The 22,327-nt window shown below is 40.3% G+C and overlaps 1 protein-coding gene across 1 annotated transcript in view; it reads right to left on the reverse strand.

Moving 5' to 3' along the window:
• The window catches only part of KIF3A (kinesin family member 3A), a 31,612-nt gene extending 9,704 nt beyond the window's left edge, over window positions 1-21,908 (reverse strand). Inside the window, exons 1-11 of the mRNA XM_070739304.1 lie at window positions 21,708-21,908; window positions 18,792-19,074; window positions 16,311-16,455; window positions 14,359-14,443; window positions 13,440-13,545; window positions 12,863-13,002; window positions 12,319-12,516; window positions 9,383-9,557; window positions 8,542-8,643; window positions 2,042-2,198; window positions 855-1,035 (exon numbers count right to left, since the gene is read on the reverse strand). Of these exons, the coding sequence (XP_070595405.1) occupies window positions 855-1,035; window positions 2,042-2,198; window positions 8,542-8,643; window positions 9,383-9,557; window positions 12,319-12,516; window positions 12,863-13,002; window positions 13,440-13,545; window positions 14,359-14,443; window positions 16,311-16,455; window positions 18,792-19,074; window positions 21,708-21,713 (1,578 nt within the window). The 5' untranslated portion in view covers window positions 21,714-21,908. The remainder of the gene's footprint in view (window positions 1-854; window positions 1,036-2,041; window positions 2,199-8,541; window positions 8,644-9,382; window positions 9,558-12,318; window positions 12,517-12,862; window positions 13,003-13,439; window positions 13,546-14,358; window positions 14,444-16,310; window positions 16,456-18,791; window positions 19,075-21,707) is intronic.
• Between the last annotated feature and the right edge of the window lie 419 nt (window positions 21,909-22,327).

The following is a 22,327-nucleotide window of genomic DNA, read 5'->3' on the forward strand; positions in this document are numbered from 1 at the left end:
TGCTTTCCAATGAGTATCAAGATATATCTCCAAAGTTTTAAACATCCCATGTTTTTTGAAGGAAGAAGCTTGTGATAAAAATGGACATATCTGTGAGAAGGAAAAGTCTACTTTTCCTTCCTCCCAGTTGCCATTTTAGTTTTTCATTGGTTTTGTTTCCTTGAAGCTGAAACTGAACTTGAAGCCCTGATTGGCTGGTTAGTTCAAGTGCATTAATTCCTAGGATTGCAGGACTACAACTTAAATGCAGACAAAATGAACTTTTGCCATAATCAATATATATCTATCTTCCTTCTTTTACTTACAGTATCTATTTACTTAGATACTAAGGACAAGCTGTCTTCCTTTTGTTAATTTTTTGGACAAAGTGTCCTATCCATACAGGTATTTTTCATTTATCAAATTTCTAATCTCCTTCACTACTTCCTTGAGTTCTGAATTTGGAAGCCACTGTTTGCCACTTCTGGGCTGCAAAATTCTGAGTGACCACTAGAGTAAGCATTTTTTTTCTCTTTGGTACCCTCTAGTGGTTGCCCAGATGTATGCATCTCAGACATAGCGACCTTGATCATTGCACACTTATATTTTGACTAGATGCTTTCTCCTCTGCATCCTTTACTAATTAAACCATGTATTACTTTTTATTTTCTTCAGTTACATCTCCTTGTCTAGAAAAGCTTCAATATTGGTATCCATTCAAGAGTGCAGGATATATCTCTAAACTTTTGGATACTATAATGTTCTATGCAGATATAGCTATTAATCCTGAACATAAAACACATAGATGAAGAACAGTATCATGGAGGCTGTTTAGAAAATAAGAATTCAATAGTTCAGCAAAAGAGTAAGTGGACCTCTTTCTCTTCCAGCTCTTTTCGGAGTTGCTCTGCTCTTTTCCTTCGTTCCTCCAATTCCATGTTAGATTCTTCCAGAAGTTTCTCTTGCTCCTCAGCTTTGGCTAACAAATCCACACCTCCCACAATCACTTTTTTTTCCAAAGCTGACAACTTCTCTAATAGTGATTGATGCTCTTGCCTAGAGAAACAGGAAAAAACACACCTTTGCATTCCTACAGCCAGGATTCTACAGGTATACAGTGGTCCCTCGATTTTCACGGGTTCGAACTTCGCGAAACGGCTATACCACGGTTTTTCAAAAATATTAATTAAAAAATACTTTGCTGTTCTTTTCCCTATACCACGGTTTTCCCCGCCTGATAACGTCATACATCATCGCCAAACTTTCGTCCGCCTTTAATAAATATTTTTTTAATAAACTTTAATAAATAAACATGGTGAGTAATAATCTAAATGGTTGCTAAGGGAATGAGAAATTGCAGTTTAGGGGTTTAAAGTGTTAAGGGAAGGCTTGTGATACTGTTCATAGCCAAAAATAGTGTATTTACTTCCGCATCTCTACTTCGCGGAAATTCGACTTTCGCGGGCGGTCTCGGAACGCAACCCCTGCGAAAATCGAGGGAACACTGTAATCCCAAATATTGCATATGACAGGAGTCCTAAACAATTATTTAATTCTCTTACTAATCTTAAATACATTAAGATTATGGCAGGGATATTTAAGATTTTAATGTTCTCTCAACATCAGCCAGGCTGAACATGGCTTACTTTCCAGCAGTTTATCTGATATATCAGGAACCCTTTAGGGCAATTTTATTTACAACAAAGGAAACTTGATTTTTTTTCTCTCTCTCTCTCTCAAAATGTTCTAATTTAATGCTCTTGTGTCGTGGGAATTGTTGTAATTGATATGAAGTTACTTCTCTAATATCTCTATATAAGGATTTCACCGAACTTCAATAAATAGGGATGAAAGAAATAATAATGCCAACTTTCCTTATGAATTGTTATAAAAGCTTCAATTAGAGAAGGCATGTGAAGTGATTTGAATACTTTTAATCCTCCTTCCCATATATGTTCTGCTGATCAGAGTTGTATTCAAACAAATCAACAGAGATCAGCCTGGAGAACACTCTGTTAGATGAACATTCCATGAATGTCTTCTCATATTTCAGAATGCTTACTGGGCTTTAAGCAAATCTTTCTCCCTTTTCTCAAGTTCTGCCCGAGCTTTGTTCCTCTCTTCCTCTTCCATATCGAGCTTTGTTTCAAGTGCTTTTCTTTCTTCGTCAATTTTGGCCTGCATCTCCAACATCTTGTCGGGAGAAACTTTCTTTTTTCCTTCCATGGGATTTAAAAGCAAAGTTAATTAAGAAGACACATTTTCTCATTATATTGTTATACCAGTAGATGTTTTCAATGGATCTGATCTTGTAAGAAGCTTGTAATCTACGCTGCAACATAGAGACTTCTGAAAAGTATATCATCCAAGAATCAAGAAATAAACATTCTGAAGGGGCGGGTTCTCATTACCTCGAGGTTTGACTACTGTAATGCTCTCTACATGGGGCTACCTTTGAAAAGTGTTCGGAAACTTCAGATCGTGCAGAATGCAGCTGCGAGAGCAGTCATGGGCTTCACTAGGTATGCCCATGTTTCACCAACACTCCGCAGTCTGCATTGGTTGCCGATCAATTTCCGGTCACAATTCAAAGTGTTGGTTATGACCTTTAAAACCCTTCATGGCATTGGACCAGAATATCTCCGAGACCGCCTTCTGCCGCATGAATCCCAGCGACCAATTAGGTCCCACAGAGTGGGCCTTCTCCGGGTCCCGTCAACTAAACAATGTCGGTTGGCGGGCCCCAGGGGAAGAGCCTTCTCTGTGGTGGCCCCGACTCTCTGGAACCAACTCCCCCCAGAGATTAGAACTGCCCCTACTCTCCTTGCCTTTCGTAAGCTCCTTAAAACCCACCTTTGTCATCAGGCATGGGGGAACTGAGACATCTCCCCCAGGCATATACAATTTAGGCATGGTATGTTTATATGTATGTTTGCTTAGTACATGGTGTTTTAAAAATATTTTAAACTATAATTTAGATTTGTCATGAATTGTTTTATTTTGTTGTGAGCCGCCCCGAGTCTGCGGAGAGGGGCGGCATACAAATCTAAATAATAAATAAATAAAATAAATAAATTAGCGCTGCTACCAGTGCACTGCGTGTGCAGCTTCAAGTTTCTTGTGTGTGTGTGTGTACATATCCCAGTGTGGTTTTGATTCTGTGCATGCGCAGGAAGAAAAATCTCACGAGGGGATGCTCATGTGAGATTTCAGCGACTTTTTTATTCCGCGCAGACGCAGAAGCAAAAAGCCACTGAAATCTCTCTCACAGGCACAACCCGTAGTGAGATTTTGCTTCCTGCGCATACACAGAAGCAAAAACATGCTGGGGTGCGTACATGCAAGAGACCTAAAACTGTGCGCAGAGTGTACCAATCGCTATCGGTGCGCTGTCCTCTACCATACCGGTAGCAACTCACTACTGCCATTCTGTGGTCATGGCATAGTCTTCCATCAAATACATGGTTATTCCTTCCTGCCTTTTGGGGATATTTGATTTATAATCATCAACTGGGTAAGATGTTCCAAAATTATCACACCAAAAACATTTTCAATACTTTAGAATAACATAGATTTTGATTTTTTTAAAAAAATATACACTCTCTAAGGATATTAACTTTTAAATTAAAAATGAGATGCACCGTGTTGGAATAATATATTGCTGGAAGGGAAAAAAAGCAAAATTATTAAGCTAAAGCAGAATTTGTCCTTTGGGCAGAGGGTAGACACAGAAGCTGGGGAAAAGAAGAATCTTTTTTTTGTTTGCCCTTTTTTACTCTTTGCCCCTTTCCCCCCCCAATGTGAAACATTCAGAAGGACAATCTTGGTAAGGTAAAAAAACAAACAATAGTTGAACTATTGCTATAGAAGGACAATCTCTGGTTTGTCTCCAATATCTTTTATTTGGACAATGTTACCCAAATTTTGTCTATATGGTGAAACCTCCTCCCCCGACTTCTATTTTACCAGCACTGGTCTAGAACCATTAGTGAAAAAAGAATAAATAGAATTGCATGCCCATTGTAGCCACCAAGATTTTAGAGCACAAAAAGCTAGGTGAGTTTTTAAAAGTTACTTAAATTCTATTAGATGCAGTGCAAATCAAACACACCAACCTGCTTGATCTTGCATTTAAGAGGAAGAGGCAAACAAATCGCAGAGAGGCAGCACACGCACAAAGAGGAAAGGAGTGGAGATGGGGGGGAAAAAGAAACACATTATTGCTTGATTTCTTTTTAAAAAAATAAAATAAAATTAAGGCATTCCAAAATTTGCATCTATGTACAGAAAAGGCAAACACCACAATGCAAGATTAAAGATCAACCTTATTGTTCCATTTCAAAACTGAAGTGACGTAAGAAGGTGATTACTCTTCAGTTTTCTTATTATAATATAATATTACTTGTCTGAACAGTGTCATGGCAATTCTGCTGTTCAAGCTCTAACCTTATCTCAGAAAATGTGCCCAGAGAAACATCAAAACAAAAGAAAGTATGCTACCTAGACTAACTAAGGCTGGGGTATTTGAAGTAGCCAATTGTCAGACATGAGCTTGCTTGGTGTTTGGATTTGGATTTAATTGGATTTATATACATATATTTATATATTGGATTTGATCACAATTTCCAATCGACCGTCTGCATCATTCATAAATTTTAATGTGGTTGTAATGTTGATTTGAATCAAAAACATATCTCTTTCCAAAAAACTCAGATGTTTCCTTAAAGATAAAGTGGCACATTTTAATGGGGATTAACAAATAGGAGGAGGAAAACAAGAGAAATAAGAGGAGGAAACGCCATGGAACATGCAGCATGCAAAAGGCAGGAAAGCCATTATGTGGGGAAAGAAAGATAGGATTTCGAAAAGCAGCTGCCATCATTATCCCATTATCAAATCATATCAAGCTGGAGAGGATTCGGCCGACTGTGATGTGTTTCCCCAATGAAAACATTCCATTGTGATTGAAAGCCAGCAGCAGGGGAAAGGCGTGGGGGGTGGGAGAAGACTCTTTGTTTCAAAGTATGAATGGACATATTAAATAAAGATCTATTGAACTTGTTCCATCGCGTCTGCCACCAGAAACTAGTCGATCACTATCTGCAAAACTTTGCTGAAACTGAGACTTCCCATTTACTCTGATAAGCAGGAAAACAGCTGACATGCAAATATGCACGATTAAGATGTGGGTGCTTTTTCCTCCAGAGTTAGGGGATCTGGGGATGTGGTCAAAAGAGTTCAGATGGTGCCTGCAACAATGCGAAGGAAGCTGCCATTTTGACTTAAAAAACAACCACCACCAACCCACCCCCTATGGACACCCCTGCTCCCAAAAATAATGGGAAGTTTCCACATAAGTAGAGTGTTATGTGTCTAAACTCATTTACTCATTTATTCACTGTCACTTGTATCAAAGATTATCTACCCCAGCAGTGATGTGCCGGTGCCTGGAGGCTGTTGGGGTCTGGATGGGTGTCAACAGACTCAAACTCAATCTGGATAAGACGGAGTGGCTGTGGGTTCTGCCTCCCAAGGACAATTCCATCTGTCCGTCCATAACCCTGGGGGGGATTATTGACCCCCCTCAGAGAGGGTCTGCAACTTAGGCGTCCTCCTCGATCCACAGCTCACATTAGAGAAACATCTTTCAGCTGTGGCAAGGGGGGCGTTTGCCCAGGTTCGCCTGGTGCAACAGTTGCGGCCCTATCTGGACCGGGATTCACTGCTCACAGTCACTCATGCCCTCATCACCTCGAGGTTCGACTACTGTAATGCTCTCTACATGGGGCTACATTTGAAAAGTGTTCGGAAACTTCAGATCGTGCAGAATGCAGCTGCGAGAGCAATCATGGGCTTCCCAAGGTATGCCCATATTACACCAACACTCCGCAGTCTGCATTGGTTGCCGATCAATTTCCGGTCACAATTCAAAGTGTTGGTTATGACCTATAAAGCCCTTTCCTGGCATCGGACCAGAATATCTCCGGGACCGCCTTCTGCCGCACGAATCCCAGCGACCGGTTAGCTCCCACAGAGTTGGCCTTCTCCGGGTCCTGTCGACTAAGCAATGTCGTTTGGCGGGACCCAGGAGAAGAGCCTTCTCTGTGGCGGCCCCGACCCTCTGAAACCAGCTCCCCCCAGATATCAGAGTTGCCCCCACCCTCCTTGCCTTTCGCAAGCTCCTTAAAACCCACCTCTGTCGTCAGGCATGGGGGAATTGAAATTTCACTTCCCCCTAGGCTTATAGAATTTATATATGGTATGCTTGTATGTATGAGTGGTTCTTTAAATTGGGGGTTTTTAAGATTATTTTTAATATTAGATTTGTTTACATTGTCTTTTTATTGTTGTTAGCCGCCCCGAGTCTTCGGAGAGGGGCAGCATACAAATCTAATAAATAAATAAAATAAATAAATAAATAAAATATATCTACAGAAAAAAATCTGTTGAAAGCAGATGTTCTTAATATATCTAAGCACTAGTACTAGTAATTAATTAGATAAGTAGTAATCTTAGTACCATATCAGACAGTGTCAACAATACCTTTTAAAATCATGTTATCCAACACCCTGGCTGATATGAGCAAAACCAATATTTCTTTTTTCCTTTCTTGAACTATTTAGCGAACATGAACCGTGGCGTTTGTATGTAAGTTTGAAACAGCAAAAGAAAAAGCATGCTTCACTTTAGGCGGAGCAAATCCATATTTGACTCTGAACAAAACTGATGCATCAGGGACAGAGGAGCAAAATGCAGCATCAAAACAATGAGGGCATGGATCATGGAGAGGCCAAAGCTTCACCGGATGACTTAAGAGCTCCCACTCACTAGTGAAGGTTTTATCCAGAGGTTTTTCTATGACAGAACATGGAGAGTCTGAACTACTGCTGCTGCTACTGCCTGGAAAATACAGAAGTGTCCCCATGGAAATCCCAGGAAAGAAGAAGAAGAAACAAGAAATACACGCTGAACATTAGATCTAAAGGATAAAAGATCAACCCAAAAGTCCTCAAAAGAGACTTTGATGCACCGCTTCAGGTTCCTTTAAGAGCCCTCCTGTGCAACTGTACAGCTCAGAATTTTAATGTACCCTGATTGGCTGACAAATGCTCCTGGGGTCATTTTTGAGGGTGAGCAGAGAAGTCAACAACACAACTTACAGTCCCTAGGCCTGTAAAGAAGTGCAATTCTCACTTCCTCAGGCAATGATTTCAATAGCATTATTAAACATTATTATTAAAAGTTTGAGGTTTAACTTCAACTAACAATGCATTGGTTAAAAACCTCAGAGGAGGAAGAGATCCATATAAGGGGAAAGGAGAATAAATATTTCAAGTGGGTTTGCTTCAACTAAATTAGGACTCCTTTCAGATAAACACAAAAGGTTTGCTTAAGGCAAAAGTAGATAAAAATTGCATTTGAACTTGTTGTTCTGACCCAGGATTTCAAGGAATTTGATTGAGCTATGAAGCAAAGTAAATGGGGCCAGGCAGAAATCCCCCAGGTAAAAAAAAAATCAATCAGAATCAATTTCACAGCAGTCTACAGGCCTTAGATATTGGTTGAGAAAACCATCATTAAAATACAGCAGAGGGAGCTCTGAAGTACACAAAATGTGTGCCTGGGGACCAATGGGCTTGTGAATTGCCCATCCATGATTTAAATTACCTTTCCCAGCTTGGTGCTCTTCAGATATGTTGAGCGTGTCACCACCCCCACCACCCCACAAATACATTTAATTTATGAAAATTAAAGCTCAACACAGCTGGAGGGCTCCAAGTTGGGGGAGATTTCTTTAAATCAGTAATGCATTGGCAGGTTTCGTGTCATGTGCTATCCAATTACACATGGACAAGAACTCCTAAAAAAGACATTTTGCAACCAAATAACAATAGATTTTCTCTATCCTGAAACTCAAATATGCCTCCTTTGTCTCTATAGCACATTACTCAACTTAAAAATAGATTCTGAAATTCTATCTCAAGTTACTACCCTGGATTTGATACATATAACAGACTAAGTTAAGTTTTATGTGCAATTGAACTAAATTATTATGACTAAGTTTTGAAAAATTAATTTAAATTGAATGAAAATCAACAGGAAGCTTAAAGTCTTGCAGAATCTTTTTTCTTTCCAGAGGGTCCCTGAAGTTAACAGAAGGAAATCCTTTATTTTTCAGAGGTAAAGTTTAACAGTGCCATGATTATTTCCCCCCAAAATCACCAAGCAGGAGACAAAAATGTTGTCTTTAGGAATGAATGTCCAATACATTCAACCAAATTTCTATATGCAATTCTAAAACTTATTGATTTAAATGAAGTAGAAGGCAAAGTTCAGAAGACGGCCCATAACTTAATTTTTCTGCTTTCTAGGAAACATCAATACTAGCCTGAAGATATTTGAGAGTCATTACACCCCACAATTATTTTATTCTTTAAAAAAAACTTTTAATTAAAATCTTTAATTTAACTAAATACAATTTTTCCAGAAGGACAAGTTTACTGCAGTGGGCACTCAAGCACAAACATGAAGATGGTATCTAGTGATGTGAAAGCACTTTACCTCTTCGTTTTTTTCGTTTTTCTCCATCTTCACCAATTTCCCCATCATCCTCTTCATCCTCTTCTTCAGAGCCACTGGTCTCAGAGCCAGAGATTTCTTCCCCTACAGTAGTTCGGCATTTTTAATATAGGAAACAAATGATTTTAAATTAATTTTATCTACAGAATCCTGGTGTGTTAATTTAAATCCCGGTCTAATTTTACCCTTTAGCTTTATAGGTTTTGTTTAAAAATAGTACTAAAAAGAAAATGTTAAAAAATAATTAGATTATTAAAAAATCCTTGGCAAGTGATATTGCTACGAAAGGCTGTTTTTTATGAAATGAAACTGAGTGTACCTTCTGCTTTGTATTTGATGTAAACAAATCTGCATTTAGCAAATAAAAATAGGTGATACTTGCAACACCCAATCTAATTGGTAGATGTAATATTTCATTGAAAGAAGTTAACACCATAAACGGAGGTTGCACGTTGAATTTGGACTAAATAAGACATTAAGCTGTTAAACCTGACAGGTAGGTTTAGGACATTCAATATTTCCTAGTCTAAGCTATATAGCACAAGATGCTCAAAGACAAAAAATAGAGGGAAAACAAATCTGTGTATTATTTATTTATTTATTAGATTTCTACGCCGCCCTTCTCTGCAGACTCAGGGAGGCTCAGAGCAGAATAAATACAAAAATACAATGAATAAATGAACTATCCTAATTTGAAGCAAACATAAAATATACATATTAAAATCTACATTCATCATTTGCCATTTTATTGGAGAACTTGGAATGTATTTAAAATGGGATATTGCAAACCAAATGTATTAATAGGAGACAATAAACAAATTACCTTCTTCCAACTTTTTCTTAAGTTCTTCTATTTCTTTTTGAAATTGACGAAGTAAAGCATCCTTTGGATCCTCATTAATTCTAGCCTTATTCTTGATATTTTTGGCGCGGTTAGCATATCGCAGAGTGCTGATGGTCTCATCATAATTGTAGTCTGCTGGCCCAATGTTTGCACACTAAGAAGTAAGGAAAAAAAAGTATAATTAAGCATAAAAGCCTGCAACTAAGCACACAGCAGCCCAATTCTCAATTTTACAGAAAGTGCAACATTATAATAAGCTGAAGCTAGATTTCTAACACACTGGTAGTTGGATTTTAAGTGCAAGAACATTTTGTATCCTTTTCAAAACTAAGCACAGGAGAAACATTTATAACCCAATCAGGGTTAAAAAGTCAAAAACAAAATCGCAACACATTCACAGTGCTGAAAAGTCAGCTTCTGCACATGCACACAAGAAAAAAAATTCAAAAAGAGGGTTGTGCCCACAGATGGGAACTGGCCAATCATTATGACATCACCAGTGGGTTGCTACCGATTTGAGCAAACTGGTCCGAACTGGGAGGAACCCATCTCTGAACGCAATCTAGAAATGCTCAAAGCCCAAAATCTCCCCCCTCTCCAGCTATACTTTCACACTGACATTCTCCACAAAAGGCACGTGATCAGGACCCTCAAAACCAGAACTGCTAATCATTTTCCACTGCACCAGTTCCTCACATTCCTGGCATGGGAAGCTTGGGGAAGGGGAGCACCAATTGTTCACAATTTATCCTTACTGAACTGTAACCAATAAGCAATGTAATAGAGAACCAATTGACGCAATTCCAATTGGCAAGCATCATCTCTGGGAGTGGATGTTATGTCAAGAGGGAGAATTCAACAAGCTTGAGGAAAACCCAACATTTGCAGAACTATGAAAAAGCTTTTGGGGGGGGGGAATACTAAAAGGAAGAGAGCCCAAAAGAGCTCACTGAGGATTTTCCATGCTTCATGGAAGCAAACACTGCCTGCTTATGATACCTTGGCATTTAAAAGGAAACTGAAATGGAGCATCTCAGATACAAAAAATACTTCCCAAAGGATACCTCTTCCCACCCAGCTACACCAAGCAACCCTTAATCCCTCTTAGGCAACTGATCCTTTCTATGTAGCTATCCCTCATTTTGGGCGTGGGGGGGGGTGTAGAAAGTTTTTTTATTTTTCTCCACTTTTAAACAGTTCAATGTCATATACCTTCAATCTTCAATACAATACAATGGGTTTACATTTATGTTCGGTATTTATCATCCAACAATATGCTGTCTCCTATACTTTTATCACCTGGAAAATTTCATATAAACTTTTTCAATATCAATATACAAACTTACAATATTATTTGCTATTACATCTCATCTATTTATTTATTATTTATTTATTGGATTTGTATTAGATTTGTATGCCGGCCCTCTCCGAGAAGTCAGGGCGGCTCAAAGCATGTCCATAAAACAATATACAATTTACAATCGGATCCAATTACTATAAATAATTAACTAAAAAATTATAAAAACTAAGTATCATAATCATTCATTCAGTACAACCAAACATTAAACATTCAATGGCCAAGGGCTAGGGTCGAGTGACCCCAAGCCTGACGGCATAAATAAGTATTTGCTTCCACTTATCTATCAAATGTTATTACATTTAGGCCAAGTAATTATTTTCAATTGTGATACATCCTTATTTACCTCTTTATAGTTAATTAATAAATTAATAATTAATATTTAAGGTTAAATAACTTTTCTTTTTGAAGGGCAATTAGTAGATTGTAAGACTATCCCTCATTTTTCAATGGTGAATAGAGAAGCTAAAAAATTTTTAAAAATGTTCACATGGGACAGATAGGAGCCGCAGACAAATAGGACAGATAGGAGCTGCAGTGGTTAGAGTGCAGTTCTGCAGGCTACTTCTGCTGATCACTGGCTGTCAACAATTCGCCAGTTTAAATCCCACCAACCTCAAGGCTGACTCAGCCTTCCCTCCTTCCGAGGTGGGTAAAATGAGGACCCAGATTGTTGTGGGGCAATATGCTGACTTTGTAAACCACTTAGAGGGGGCTGTAAAGCACCATGAATCAGTATATAAGTCTAAGTGCTATTGCTATTGATTTCAAGGGTTCTAAGATATTCAGGCCCTGAGCTACAGAGGGCAGCACTTGAATTCCCTCCTGGCAGCCAATGTAGCTCCTGCATTATAGGAGTACCACAGCACTAATGCAACTAACCACTGAGGATGCATTCCATTCAGTTCTGGACCAGCTGAGATTACTGGGAAATTGCAGGACTGCCATCCATCGAGCAAATGACAGTAATTTAATCTAGAGCTGATAAGGGCATAAGTAACTGTTTTCAGTGCATCTTCATCCAGACACCAGCCACACACTGCAAAATCCCTTCTGGTCAGTCTTCATCTGTTCTTTGAGCAAGAGCTGTGAGTGCAAGACCCTTGACTGTGAATGCGTTCTTCCTGAGGTTAGAACAATACCACCAAGAGTCAAAAAGTTGTAGTGCTGCAATCTCTCAATCAACAGGGACTTGTTTGGATTGAGCTTGGACCCGATTTCCCCATCCACAACCTGGTAGCCTCTGGACTGTCATTTACTTGCCCCACACGAATCGGTAATGTTTCCTTCTTATTTATTTATTCGATTTATTTATTTATTCTGTTTTTATGCCGCCCTTCTCCTTAGACTCAGGGCGGCTTACAGCATGTTAGTAATAGCATTAAAAAAAAAAACAGAGCCAGCCTATTGCCCCCACAATCCGGGTCCTCATTTTGCCCACCTCGGAAGGATGGAAGACTGAGTCAACCTTGAGCCGGCGATGAGATTTGAACCGCTGACCTACAGATCTACAGTCAGCTTCAGTGGCCTGCAGCACAGCACTCTACCCTATTATTACCATCATAGTTTTGGAGTTTCCGCCAAGAGAATCCTGGAGTAGCCGGGTCAGTTTAGAATTACGGTAAGGCACATGAGTACTTTTCCCATCCACCAGCGCTGAGATGACATTCCCAAGGGTGGAGAGAGAAAGGTTGATTTTTGTTGCTTCTTTCAGTCGTTGTCCAGTAGCTCCAGTTTTTGCTTGCCTTTCTGAACCCTTTAGGAAGAAATTAAGAGGCAAGGAGTTAGGGGACAAAGGACTTTTCCAGAAATACTTTTGTCAAGGAAGAGCACTGAATAAAGCAACTGAAAAAGGCTGCCTGCTTGATCTGAAACCACATGCAAGAGGGGAGGCACAAAAAGCCCACACCAATAGAGAAGGGGTCCTTAAAGAGGTATGGCAGCATAGGTTTAGAAATGAAGGCTCATTTAAGGACATGACGAAATCCTCCACTCCAACCAGCAATTTCTAGCAACTTCATTAGAAACATAGAAGAAGTTCTGACAATAGCTATAATACCTGTAACAAACATGCTACAAACTTAAGAAAAGAAAAAACTTACCGCAAGATCTACAAGATGTAGCTTGCCCATACGCACATGTATATTCCCATCCACCCCCTTCTCACTGCACTCAATTGTGATTGTGAAGATAGCATGGGAACGGGAACTGTGCTCATTCATATTAGTGGCACCAACAGAACCTATTGACAGAGAGAGAGGAATCTAAAAGCTTGAATGAATAACAACATATTTTTGACTTTTTAACACTGCTCTAGAAACCCTGTTCCAACACTCGGGAGTGAGAGGGAAAATAACCGAATTAATGTATCAAAGGTATCAAAACTCTATCTTCAGCTTGCCTGCATGCTTTTTTACATTTATATCAATTATAAAAATGAAAAATGTGGGCAAGCTTCAGGAACCAAACCAAATTCAAATTTGATTACTTTTTTATATCAAAGGCTGCATATATAGAAACACTTGTACTGAGCTAGCTACACTGGAAAAGACAAAGGAATCACCATAAATATTATACAGATGGTTTTTCTTATGCTTTTATAATGAATAGTCACATTTAATGAAACTGAGGACGTTCCACAAAGAATTTGAAGCACTCAACTAGGTCTATGTGACTTACGGTTTTTATGGCCAAGAGTCATAATTCTATCCATGTCGTCTGCATTGTTTACAACGTAGGCTGAAAGATCTTTGATATAGACTCCTACATCGGGTCGTTCTTTAACCTATAAGACATTTTAGTTAATAATTTCTATGCACGATATGTATTTTAAAACAACTATTCCTAATGTACTTTATATTCAGTGGAATAGATCATACGAGTATTCATTTTCTTAGAATATAAAAGAGAGCTAGTCTGGAGTAGTGAATAAGGTGCTGTCCTAGAAACCAGGAGACTGTGAGTTCTGAGCATCATTTAGGCAAAAAATCTGGTTGAGTGACTTTGAGTCAGTTACTCTCCCTCAACCCAGTCTACTCCAGTTTACCCAACAGGATTGGAGAAAAAAAGGCAGGAATATTAGTTCATTCAGTTTGTTTGTGTATGCATGTGTAATAACTAGCACTTACAAACATATAACACTCTAGACTTAACTACTGCTATAAGAAATTCCAAAACAATCTGGACAGATCTACAGATACTCTGTAGTATCTGGAAACAGCAGAAGAGAAGAGAAAATTCACAAAACACAAACACTTACAAATAGAAGTAGAACGACTGTGGCAAAAGAAACAAAGGTAATACCAATAGGACTAGGTGCCTGGGGTACAATGCCAAAACACCATCAACATAATAACCGTCAGTCAATTGCAAAAGGCAGCTTTTCTTGGGCCAGCTTTCACTCTGTGACAATACCTTTAATACCATCAAACAACAACATCTGCCTATTCCAGGGACTTTGGAAGGATTTGATAAAAATGGCAAATCCAATCTAAACATCTGACATACTGAGTGATAAGCTATAATAAATCAGAGGTGAATTGTCATTTGTGTAAATGGCAGAGAGGTGATCATGCAGCCAGTTTTCACAGGTTTTTACCTCTAGCCTCTGTGTCTGGTCCTTTCCCAAGAGGTCACGAACTTCCTCATTGTAGATTTCCAAGTAAGAAACTCGAACCAAAAACCTGAAGTTTAAAAATACAATTGCAGCAAAACATTGCCAGAATTAATTTTAATGTATGAAAGAGGGAGGGAGGGAGAAAGGGAAAGGGGAAGATAGACTGGAATGATTTAAAAAAAATAATGGAACTTTTAAAAAGAGACTTATAGCCTCTATCTTATTGTGGGAGGAGATTCCATTTGGGACATTTCAAATTAAGAAATGTATTTGAGACAGAAATGCAACACAAAATGTCATGCTCTGTATGACTTTCCCATAAAGCTATGAAGTAAAGACAATGGAATGTCATCCACTCTTTTGTGAACTGATTTCTATGGTAAAGAATCCCCTTTCTTTCTTCTCTCTGAAGTACTCGGTATCTCACATTGCTGGAGTTTTTACTGTAGCACGGAGAAGCTCAGAAAACTAGGGGAGAAGAGAGAATCCATCTTGCTAGCCGTAGATAAATGGTGATCTAGTAAAAAATCTCTGGAATCTCTGCAGGAAGTGACCAAGAATTGGTTATTCTTAAATGTTTGATGATGTCTTCCCTTTATTCTAAATTATGCTAAAAAGAAGAAAGCTTTGGGTAGTCAAAAGTTAAGAGGTATTTGTAAGAACCAGGCTACTTTAAGTTAGAGTGTTCAGCACAATTTTGATACACAATAGTTCTTTCAGATAAGGTTTGAGTTGGTAGATTGCAGGTTTTAAAATTAAATATCTAATTAAATTGATAAATTTGTCTATTACATTTATATACTACCCATCTCAGTCTGGGTGGTAAGCAAGTCTCTATAGAAGCTTATTAAAAGACAAAGAAAACTCTGCAAGCAAGAATTTATATATGTACTGCTGAGTGCTGTTAGAGGCAGTATGTCCTATAGAAGTTTTTCCCCCCAATGAAAAATAATCCACTGCTACTGGCAAATTTAACAGGAGCATTAGAAAATTGTAAAGCAAATCACAAAAGCTGTGTATCTTTGGATATTAAAAGCAAATTGAAAGGAATAGTGTAAATGTATTATGCATCTTCATATAACCTCGTATAACCAAACTAATTAATGAAATGTATGTCAATCAATATATTAATGCTAATACGCTGACATTAACAAGCAATACCAATCACTCTAATGATAGAGTGATAATGCATAATTTTAGGCTATATATTTGTGTGAATGGGCACTTATGAAAAATGCAGGATATACAGTAAGTAGATTGCAGGTTTTTAAAATTAAATACCTAATTAAATTGATAAATTTATCTATTACGTTTATATACTACCCATCTCAGTCTGCCCTCTACAGATATAAAGGCCAAAAGGCAGAAAGGAGTTCAGTTCAAGGACAAAAAAGGATGAGTTTAAAGAACAAGAATCATTCCTAAAACAACTGACAGTTCCCATGTGAACTGGATAAGAAAATGGCATTCTGGAGAAAAAGTACTAAGTAATACTACAAAAGTGCAATGACGCTACTGGTCAACTTTGTTGGAACGTATAGAGTGAGTAAGTGGGATGTACCGCCCTCATTTCTTCTGGAATGCAAACCCAGCTTGGCCATCTAGACTTTGAGTCAGATAAGTGTGCCTGGATATATGCATTAAAAGAGCTTTTGGTTCACCAAGAGAGCAGGGGGTGCTCATTTGTTACTAAGTTCTTGAAACTCTAGATAGCAAAAAGCCAAGTAGCACTGGCAGTGCCTTCCAACTCTGAGCGTGACAGTATCTGCTGCTTTCATGTCCTGGTTGTGTTTTCTCGCCAGTACCTAATTTTCCAGAGTCAGATACTGAGTCCTGGACTAGATGGGATTTCAGTCTGGTCCAGGAAAGCCCTTCTGAAGTGGGATTGATACTTGCAGGATAGGAATGTGAAGAAAGAAAACGGATTATTTTACCTTGTATCTCCTTCAGCTTTTGCAATGTGTCCAAATACATGAGCAAAGGAATTGGGAATGATTCCCCTGAGTTCTGGTACAGCCCGGACACCCTCCATTGTAAAAGTCTTTCCTGTTCCAGTCTGTCCATAAGCAAAAATGGTACCTGTAATATAAAGCTTTCCTTTAGCACTCCTAGGACCAGGAAGGCACAGGCCATGGATGTACTTGCCCATGCTGAGAAGTAAGGATCTCCATGAAACTTCCAAGCATGAAGCCAAAACATACTTCTTTTCTTGGCCCATGGCACTTTCTCAGATGTTCATTCATGACAGTGTTTCATCACATTTCTGAATGAAATCATCCACAAATTGCAGAGTACCTTCCACAAAGTACCTTCCACAAATTGCAGTAGTCCTCAACCTACAACAATTCGCTTAGTGACCTTTCGAAGGTACAACACTGAAAAAAGTGACCTGTGGCATTGAAGTGATTATATCTAATAGAGATGTAAAGATAAATACAAAATGAATCTGAAATGGTATATGATCTGTAAAAGACTATTGAGATGTTCTTTCTTTTTATGTAACTGAAAATCATAAACTTTAAAAAAAGAAAAAAGTGACCTGTGGCCATTTTTTGCACTTATGACCACTGCAGCATCCCAATGATTACATGAAAATTTAGATGCTTGACAACTGCCTCATGGTTGTGTTGGTTGCAGTGCCCTGGAGACCTGCATCTTGGAGACCTTGAAGAAGTTTTGTTCACCCTATCATGAAGCCAAAAGCACCAGCCAGAAGATGACCTTGTCAAAATGTCACCAGCGTTCTATCAATCTTACACAGGGAAAGACATACACACCTATACCAATGAAAATCTACGCCCGAGAGGCAAAGGGAAGCATTAAGCTCCTCCCATATTTGGGTATGCCAGGGTGATTGCACAGAAAAAACATTTAACACTTCCCTGGTACAAAGCTGAAAGGATGAAATCCTGTGGCCTAGAGGTTAATTCTCTGCCAGAGGATGCAGGTTCAAATCCCAGTGAAGGTATGGCTAGCTGATGAGAGGAAACAACCTCAAAATAGATCTATACTTGTCTCCCTTTATTTTCTATTCAGCAAAAATATGTTACACACACACACACACACACACACACACACATATATATATATATATATATATATATATATATATATATATATATATTTGACCTGCCTCTCACTTGCTCTCACTCTCCCGGCCAAAGAGTGCCCGCATATCGTCCCCCCTTTCCCAGGAAAGTATCTGGGGGGGGCTTATTTCTGGGGCAGGACTTATTTCAAGGCATGTCCCAAAAAGCTTTGTTGGGGTTACAAAGCTCACTATGTTTGCATAATGCATCAGTCGGGTCTGTCAAAGCTAAACGGTATACAGGTAGTCCTCGACTTACAACAGTTCATTTAGTGACCATTCAAAATTACAATGACATTGAATATATATCTATATCTATATATATGTGCATATATATATATATGCATATGATTATTTTCCTGAGCAAAAAGGTTTCCACAGAAAGTAAGTACAATCCTTCCCTATGTTAGTGTACTCTGAAGGACTCTATTGATGATTGTTTCTCTGTGGTTCAAAATAAGAGACGTTACAAGAAGCAAATCCACTTTGTAAATAGGGGGTTCTATAATGAAATACAACAGCAAAAGTTGCCCATTTGTGTGTCTATACATATCTATTCCCACATGTATTCGCATATGCACACAAATAGAAACATAGAAGATTGACGGCAGAAAAAGACCTCATGATCCATCTAGTCTGCCCTTATACTATTTCCTGTATTTTATCTTAGGATGGATCTATGTTTATCCCAGGCATGTTTAAATTCAGTTACTGTGGATTTACCAACCATGTCTGCTGGACGTTTGTTCCAAGCATCTACTACTCTTTCAGTAAAATAATATTTTCTCATGTTGCTTCTGATCTTTCCCCAACTAACCTCAGATTGTGCCTCCTTGTTCTTGGGTTCACTTTCCTATTAAAAACACTTCCCTCCTGAACCTTATTTAACCCTTTAACATATTTAAATGTTTTGATCATGTCCCCACTTTGCCTTCTGTCCTCCAGACTATACAAATTGAGTTCATTAAGTCTTTCCTGATACGTTTTATGCTTAAGACCTTCCACCATTCTTGTAGCCCGTCTTTGGACCCGTTCAATTTTGTCAATATCATTTTGTAGGTGAGGTCTCCAGAACTGAACACAGTATTCCAAATGTGGTCTCACCAGTGCTCTATACAGCGGGATCACAATCTCCCTCTTCCTGCTTGTTATACCTCTAGCTATGCAGCCAAGCATCCTACTTGCTTTCCCTACCGCCTGACCCACAAACACACACACAGAGTAGTTCTAAGCTGCAAAGGCAATTGTGCTGCAAAAGAAAGTGTTTATATCTGGCTCTCCCTCCTTCCCCCCTTTCTTCCTCCCGTTAGAACGAAGAAACACTTACCATTGTAACCTTCCAGCACAGAGTCAATAATGGGCCTTGCAGTCAAGTTATAGACGTCGAGCTGCTTGCTCTCTGGCCCAAATACAGTATCAAAAGTAAATGTCTTGGGAGGTTCGTTGGAAGAATCTGTTTTATGCACAGTAATAGTGCCTCTCATTTCATCAACATTGACAGCCATTTTGTAACACATGGTCTTCTCCCGCTCATTGAGCGGCCGGCAACGAACCACAACTTTGACATTATCGGAATTATCAGATTTCTCTGGCTTTTCAGATCGGTTGATCTACACGGAGAAAGAAATGCCCCGTTATTATTCAGCAAGAAACAAAAACCAAGATATCAAAACGTGATTACAGCCGTAACTCACATAGGGGAAAAAATAAAACACTTCCTGAAGCAATTTCACAAGAACTATTTTTTGGAAAATACAGTACGAGATCTTCTATTTTTATGTATTATTTTAAGGGGTCACTAAAAAAAATAGTAAGGAGCACCAAAATGTTTTATGAAATATGAAATATTTCGGAATTTGATCTGGCGAGATTTTCTTGTGGATAGGCCCAATAAAGGTACTTTTATTTAAAACAGGGGTCCTCAACTGTTGAGCTGTGACCCACTAAGGCAGTGTTTCCCAACCTTGGCCACTTGAAGATATCTGGACTTCAACTCCCAGAATTCCCCAGCCAGCATTCACTGGCTGGGGAATTCTGGGAGTTGAAGTCCAAATATCTTCAAGTGGCCAAGGTTGGGAAACACTGCACTAAAGTCTATTCACAACTGGGCCACAGACCCAATGTATACATGCATGCAGCTTAATTGATACAAGCAGTGGGATGGTGCAGTTACAGCCCACCATGCAAGCGGTAGGCTGGAATGCATGTACATGTACATGCAGCACAACCTGCAGTTGAGTTGCATGTGCATGCATATGCATGCTGGCCCATTGCTTATGCCCCATGTGTGCACTGGCCCATTACTTATGTGGCCCAGTCCCCTCCTTTCTCCCATCCCTCAAAGCCAGGTTTCCAAGCCACGAAGGTTGGGGACCGCTGCTTTAGATGTTTTAGAAGAAATATATTCATGAGCTTTGGTGGTGCAGTGATTAGAGTTCAATACTGCAAGCTGCTTCTGCTGGCTGTAGTTCACCAGTTCAAATCTCACCAGGCTCAAGGTTGACTCAGCCTTCCATCCTCCCGAGGTGGGTAAAATGAGGACCCTGATTGTTGGGGGCAATATGCTGACTCTGTAAACTGCTTAGAGGGGGCTGTAAAAGCACCATGAAGCGGTATATGTCTAAGTGCTATACTGTAGTGCTATTGCTATTCCTTTTAAAATATAATTTTCCTCTAATACACAAATTTAAATAATCCGTAGAATCCGTTTCCCTTGGACTTTTATTATCTTCCGACTATAGACCTCGGAGAGGGGTGGCATACAAATCTAATAAATTATTATTATTATTATTATTATTATTATTATTAGATACTGATAAGGCTATTGCAAGTTTCCCGGGATCACGTGATCCTCTTTTGGGCCCTTCTGACAAAGCAAAATCAAAGGAGAAAGCCAAAATCACCTAACTACCTTGTTACTAACAACTGCAGCAATTCCCTTAACAACTCTGGCAAGAAAGGTCGTAAAACGGGACAAAACTAACAGTAACAACTTTTTCGCTGAGAAACGGGAATTTTGGGCTCAATTGCGGCCCTACAAATTTTGGGCCGCAATTGAGCCCAAAATTCCTGTTTTGCAGTGAGAAAGTTGTTACTGATAGTTTTGTTGGTCGTAGGTCAAGGAGAGGTTAGAGTGAAGTGCTGCTGGCTACTTCAGCTAACTGCTAGCTGTAGTTCAGCAGTTCAAACCTCACCACTGGCTCAAGGTTGACTCAGCCTTTCATCCTTCTGGGGTGGGTAAAATGAGGAGCCAGATTAAAGCCCTACATGGCATAGGACCAGATTATCTCCGAGGCCGCCTTCTGCCGCACAAATCCCAGCGACTGGTGAGGTCCCACATGGTTGGTCTCCTTAGGGTCCCGTCGACCAAACAATGTCGGCTGGTGGGACCTAGGGGAAGAGCCTTCTCTGTGGGGGGCCTGGCCCTCTGGAATCAGCTCCCCCCAGAGATTCGTACTGCCCCCACCCTCCTTGCCTTCCGAAAAAGTCTAAAAACTCATCTTTGCCGCCAGGCCTGGGCTTCCTTAGAGCTTCCCCCCTGAGCGATGAATGCTTAGTTTGACTGCTGAATGAATGATATTGATCGTTTTTAATTAGAATTTTAAGATTGTTTTTTTAAGGTATAATTGGATTGTTATTATTATTGTTTCCTGTTTTTCTGTACATGCTGTGAGCCGCCCCGAGTCCTCGGAGAGGGGTGGCATATAAATCCAATTAAATAAATAAATAAATAGAATGTTGGGGGGCAATAGGCTGATTCTGTAAACCGCTTAGAGAGGGCTGAAAAAGCACTATGAAGCGGTATATAAGTCTAAATGGTACTGCTGCTGTACCTGGCAACCAGCCCTAGGTTTAATGTGTGAGATCAACCGGGTGCGGGCGGGGTCGTCTATCAAATCTGGATGAAGAGAGGAAGGTTACCTTAACCTGAGGCCTGGCGTCTTGACCATGATTGCTGCCTATGCTTTATTTCGGACTCACAATGCAGTTTTAAGGGAGGGGAATGGGAGACATCTTCAGGTCCACTCTAGGAAGACCCGCCTTCCGAAGACCCTTCATGCTCTCTAAAGCCCTCTAGGTCAGCCCACCGCAGACTCCCGCACCCAGCAGCCACCGCCGCCACCCTCCCACCACCTTGATGCCAAACCCGCTTGGCTCTCCAAGGCAGCGCCGACCCTAGCAACGGGCCGCAGCGCGCCGGGGCGGAAAGGAGCAGAGGGGGAGGCTGGGGTGAGTGGCTCACCGGCATACTGCTACCGCCGCCGCCGGCGGTGAACTCAACGGGGCTGAAAGGCGCCGCTCCTTCGAGGCAGGCAGAAAGCCGGAGGGGGGCGTTCACAGCTACAATGTTACCCGTCGGCTCCGCTACAATTGTGAACAATAACGGCGGCCAACGCGCTTGCGCCGCCCGCGGAATGACAAGCGCCCGCAAAGCTCCTCCGCTCCTCCGTGTTCCTGCAGAGGCGTCTCGGCCAATAGGCAACAAGCTCCGGCCGGTGCTCCGCTGCGTGGTTAGCCAATGAAAGGGCGAGGATTGCGGCGCGGGGAGGGGAGATGGTGGTGGGGCGGCTGCAGCGGGAGAAGGCAGAAGGACGAAAGGCGCCCGCGGAGGGAAGAAGGGCGGAAAATAAAGAGGCGAAGGATGAGGCGGGAACCGCTGGCTGTTCGCTGCCATCATGCAAAGAACAGTTGCAGGAACCGGGCATGGCTGGTCTGGTGAAGAGAAGGACTAGGGGATACATGATAGCAGCCTTCCAATACTGTATTTGAAGGGCTGCCGCAGAGAGGAAGGGGTCAAGCTATTCTCCAAAGCACCTGAAGGCCAGACAAGCAATAGTGGATGGAGGCTGATCAAGGAGAGAA

Source organism: Erythrolamprus reginae, chromosome 2 (assembly GCF_031021105.1).
Source record: "Erythrolamprus reginae isolate rEryReg1 chromosome 2, rEryReg1.hap1, whole genome shotgun sequence".
Lineage (NCBI taxonomy): Eukaryota > Metazoa > Chordata > Lepidosauria > Squamata > Dipsadidae > Erythrolamprus > Erythrolamprus reginae.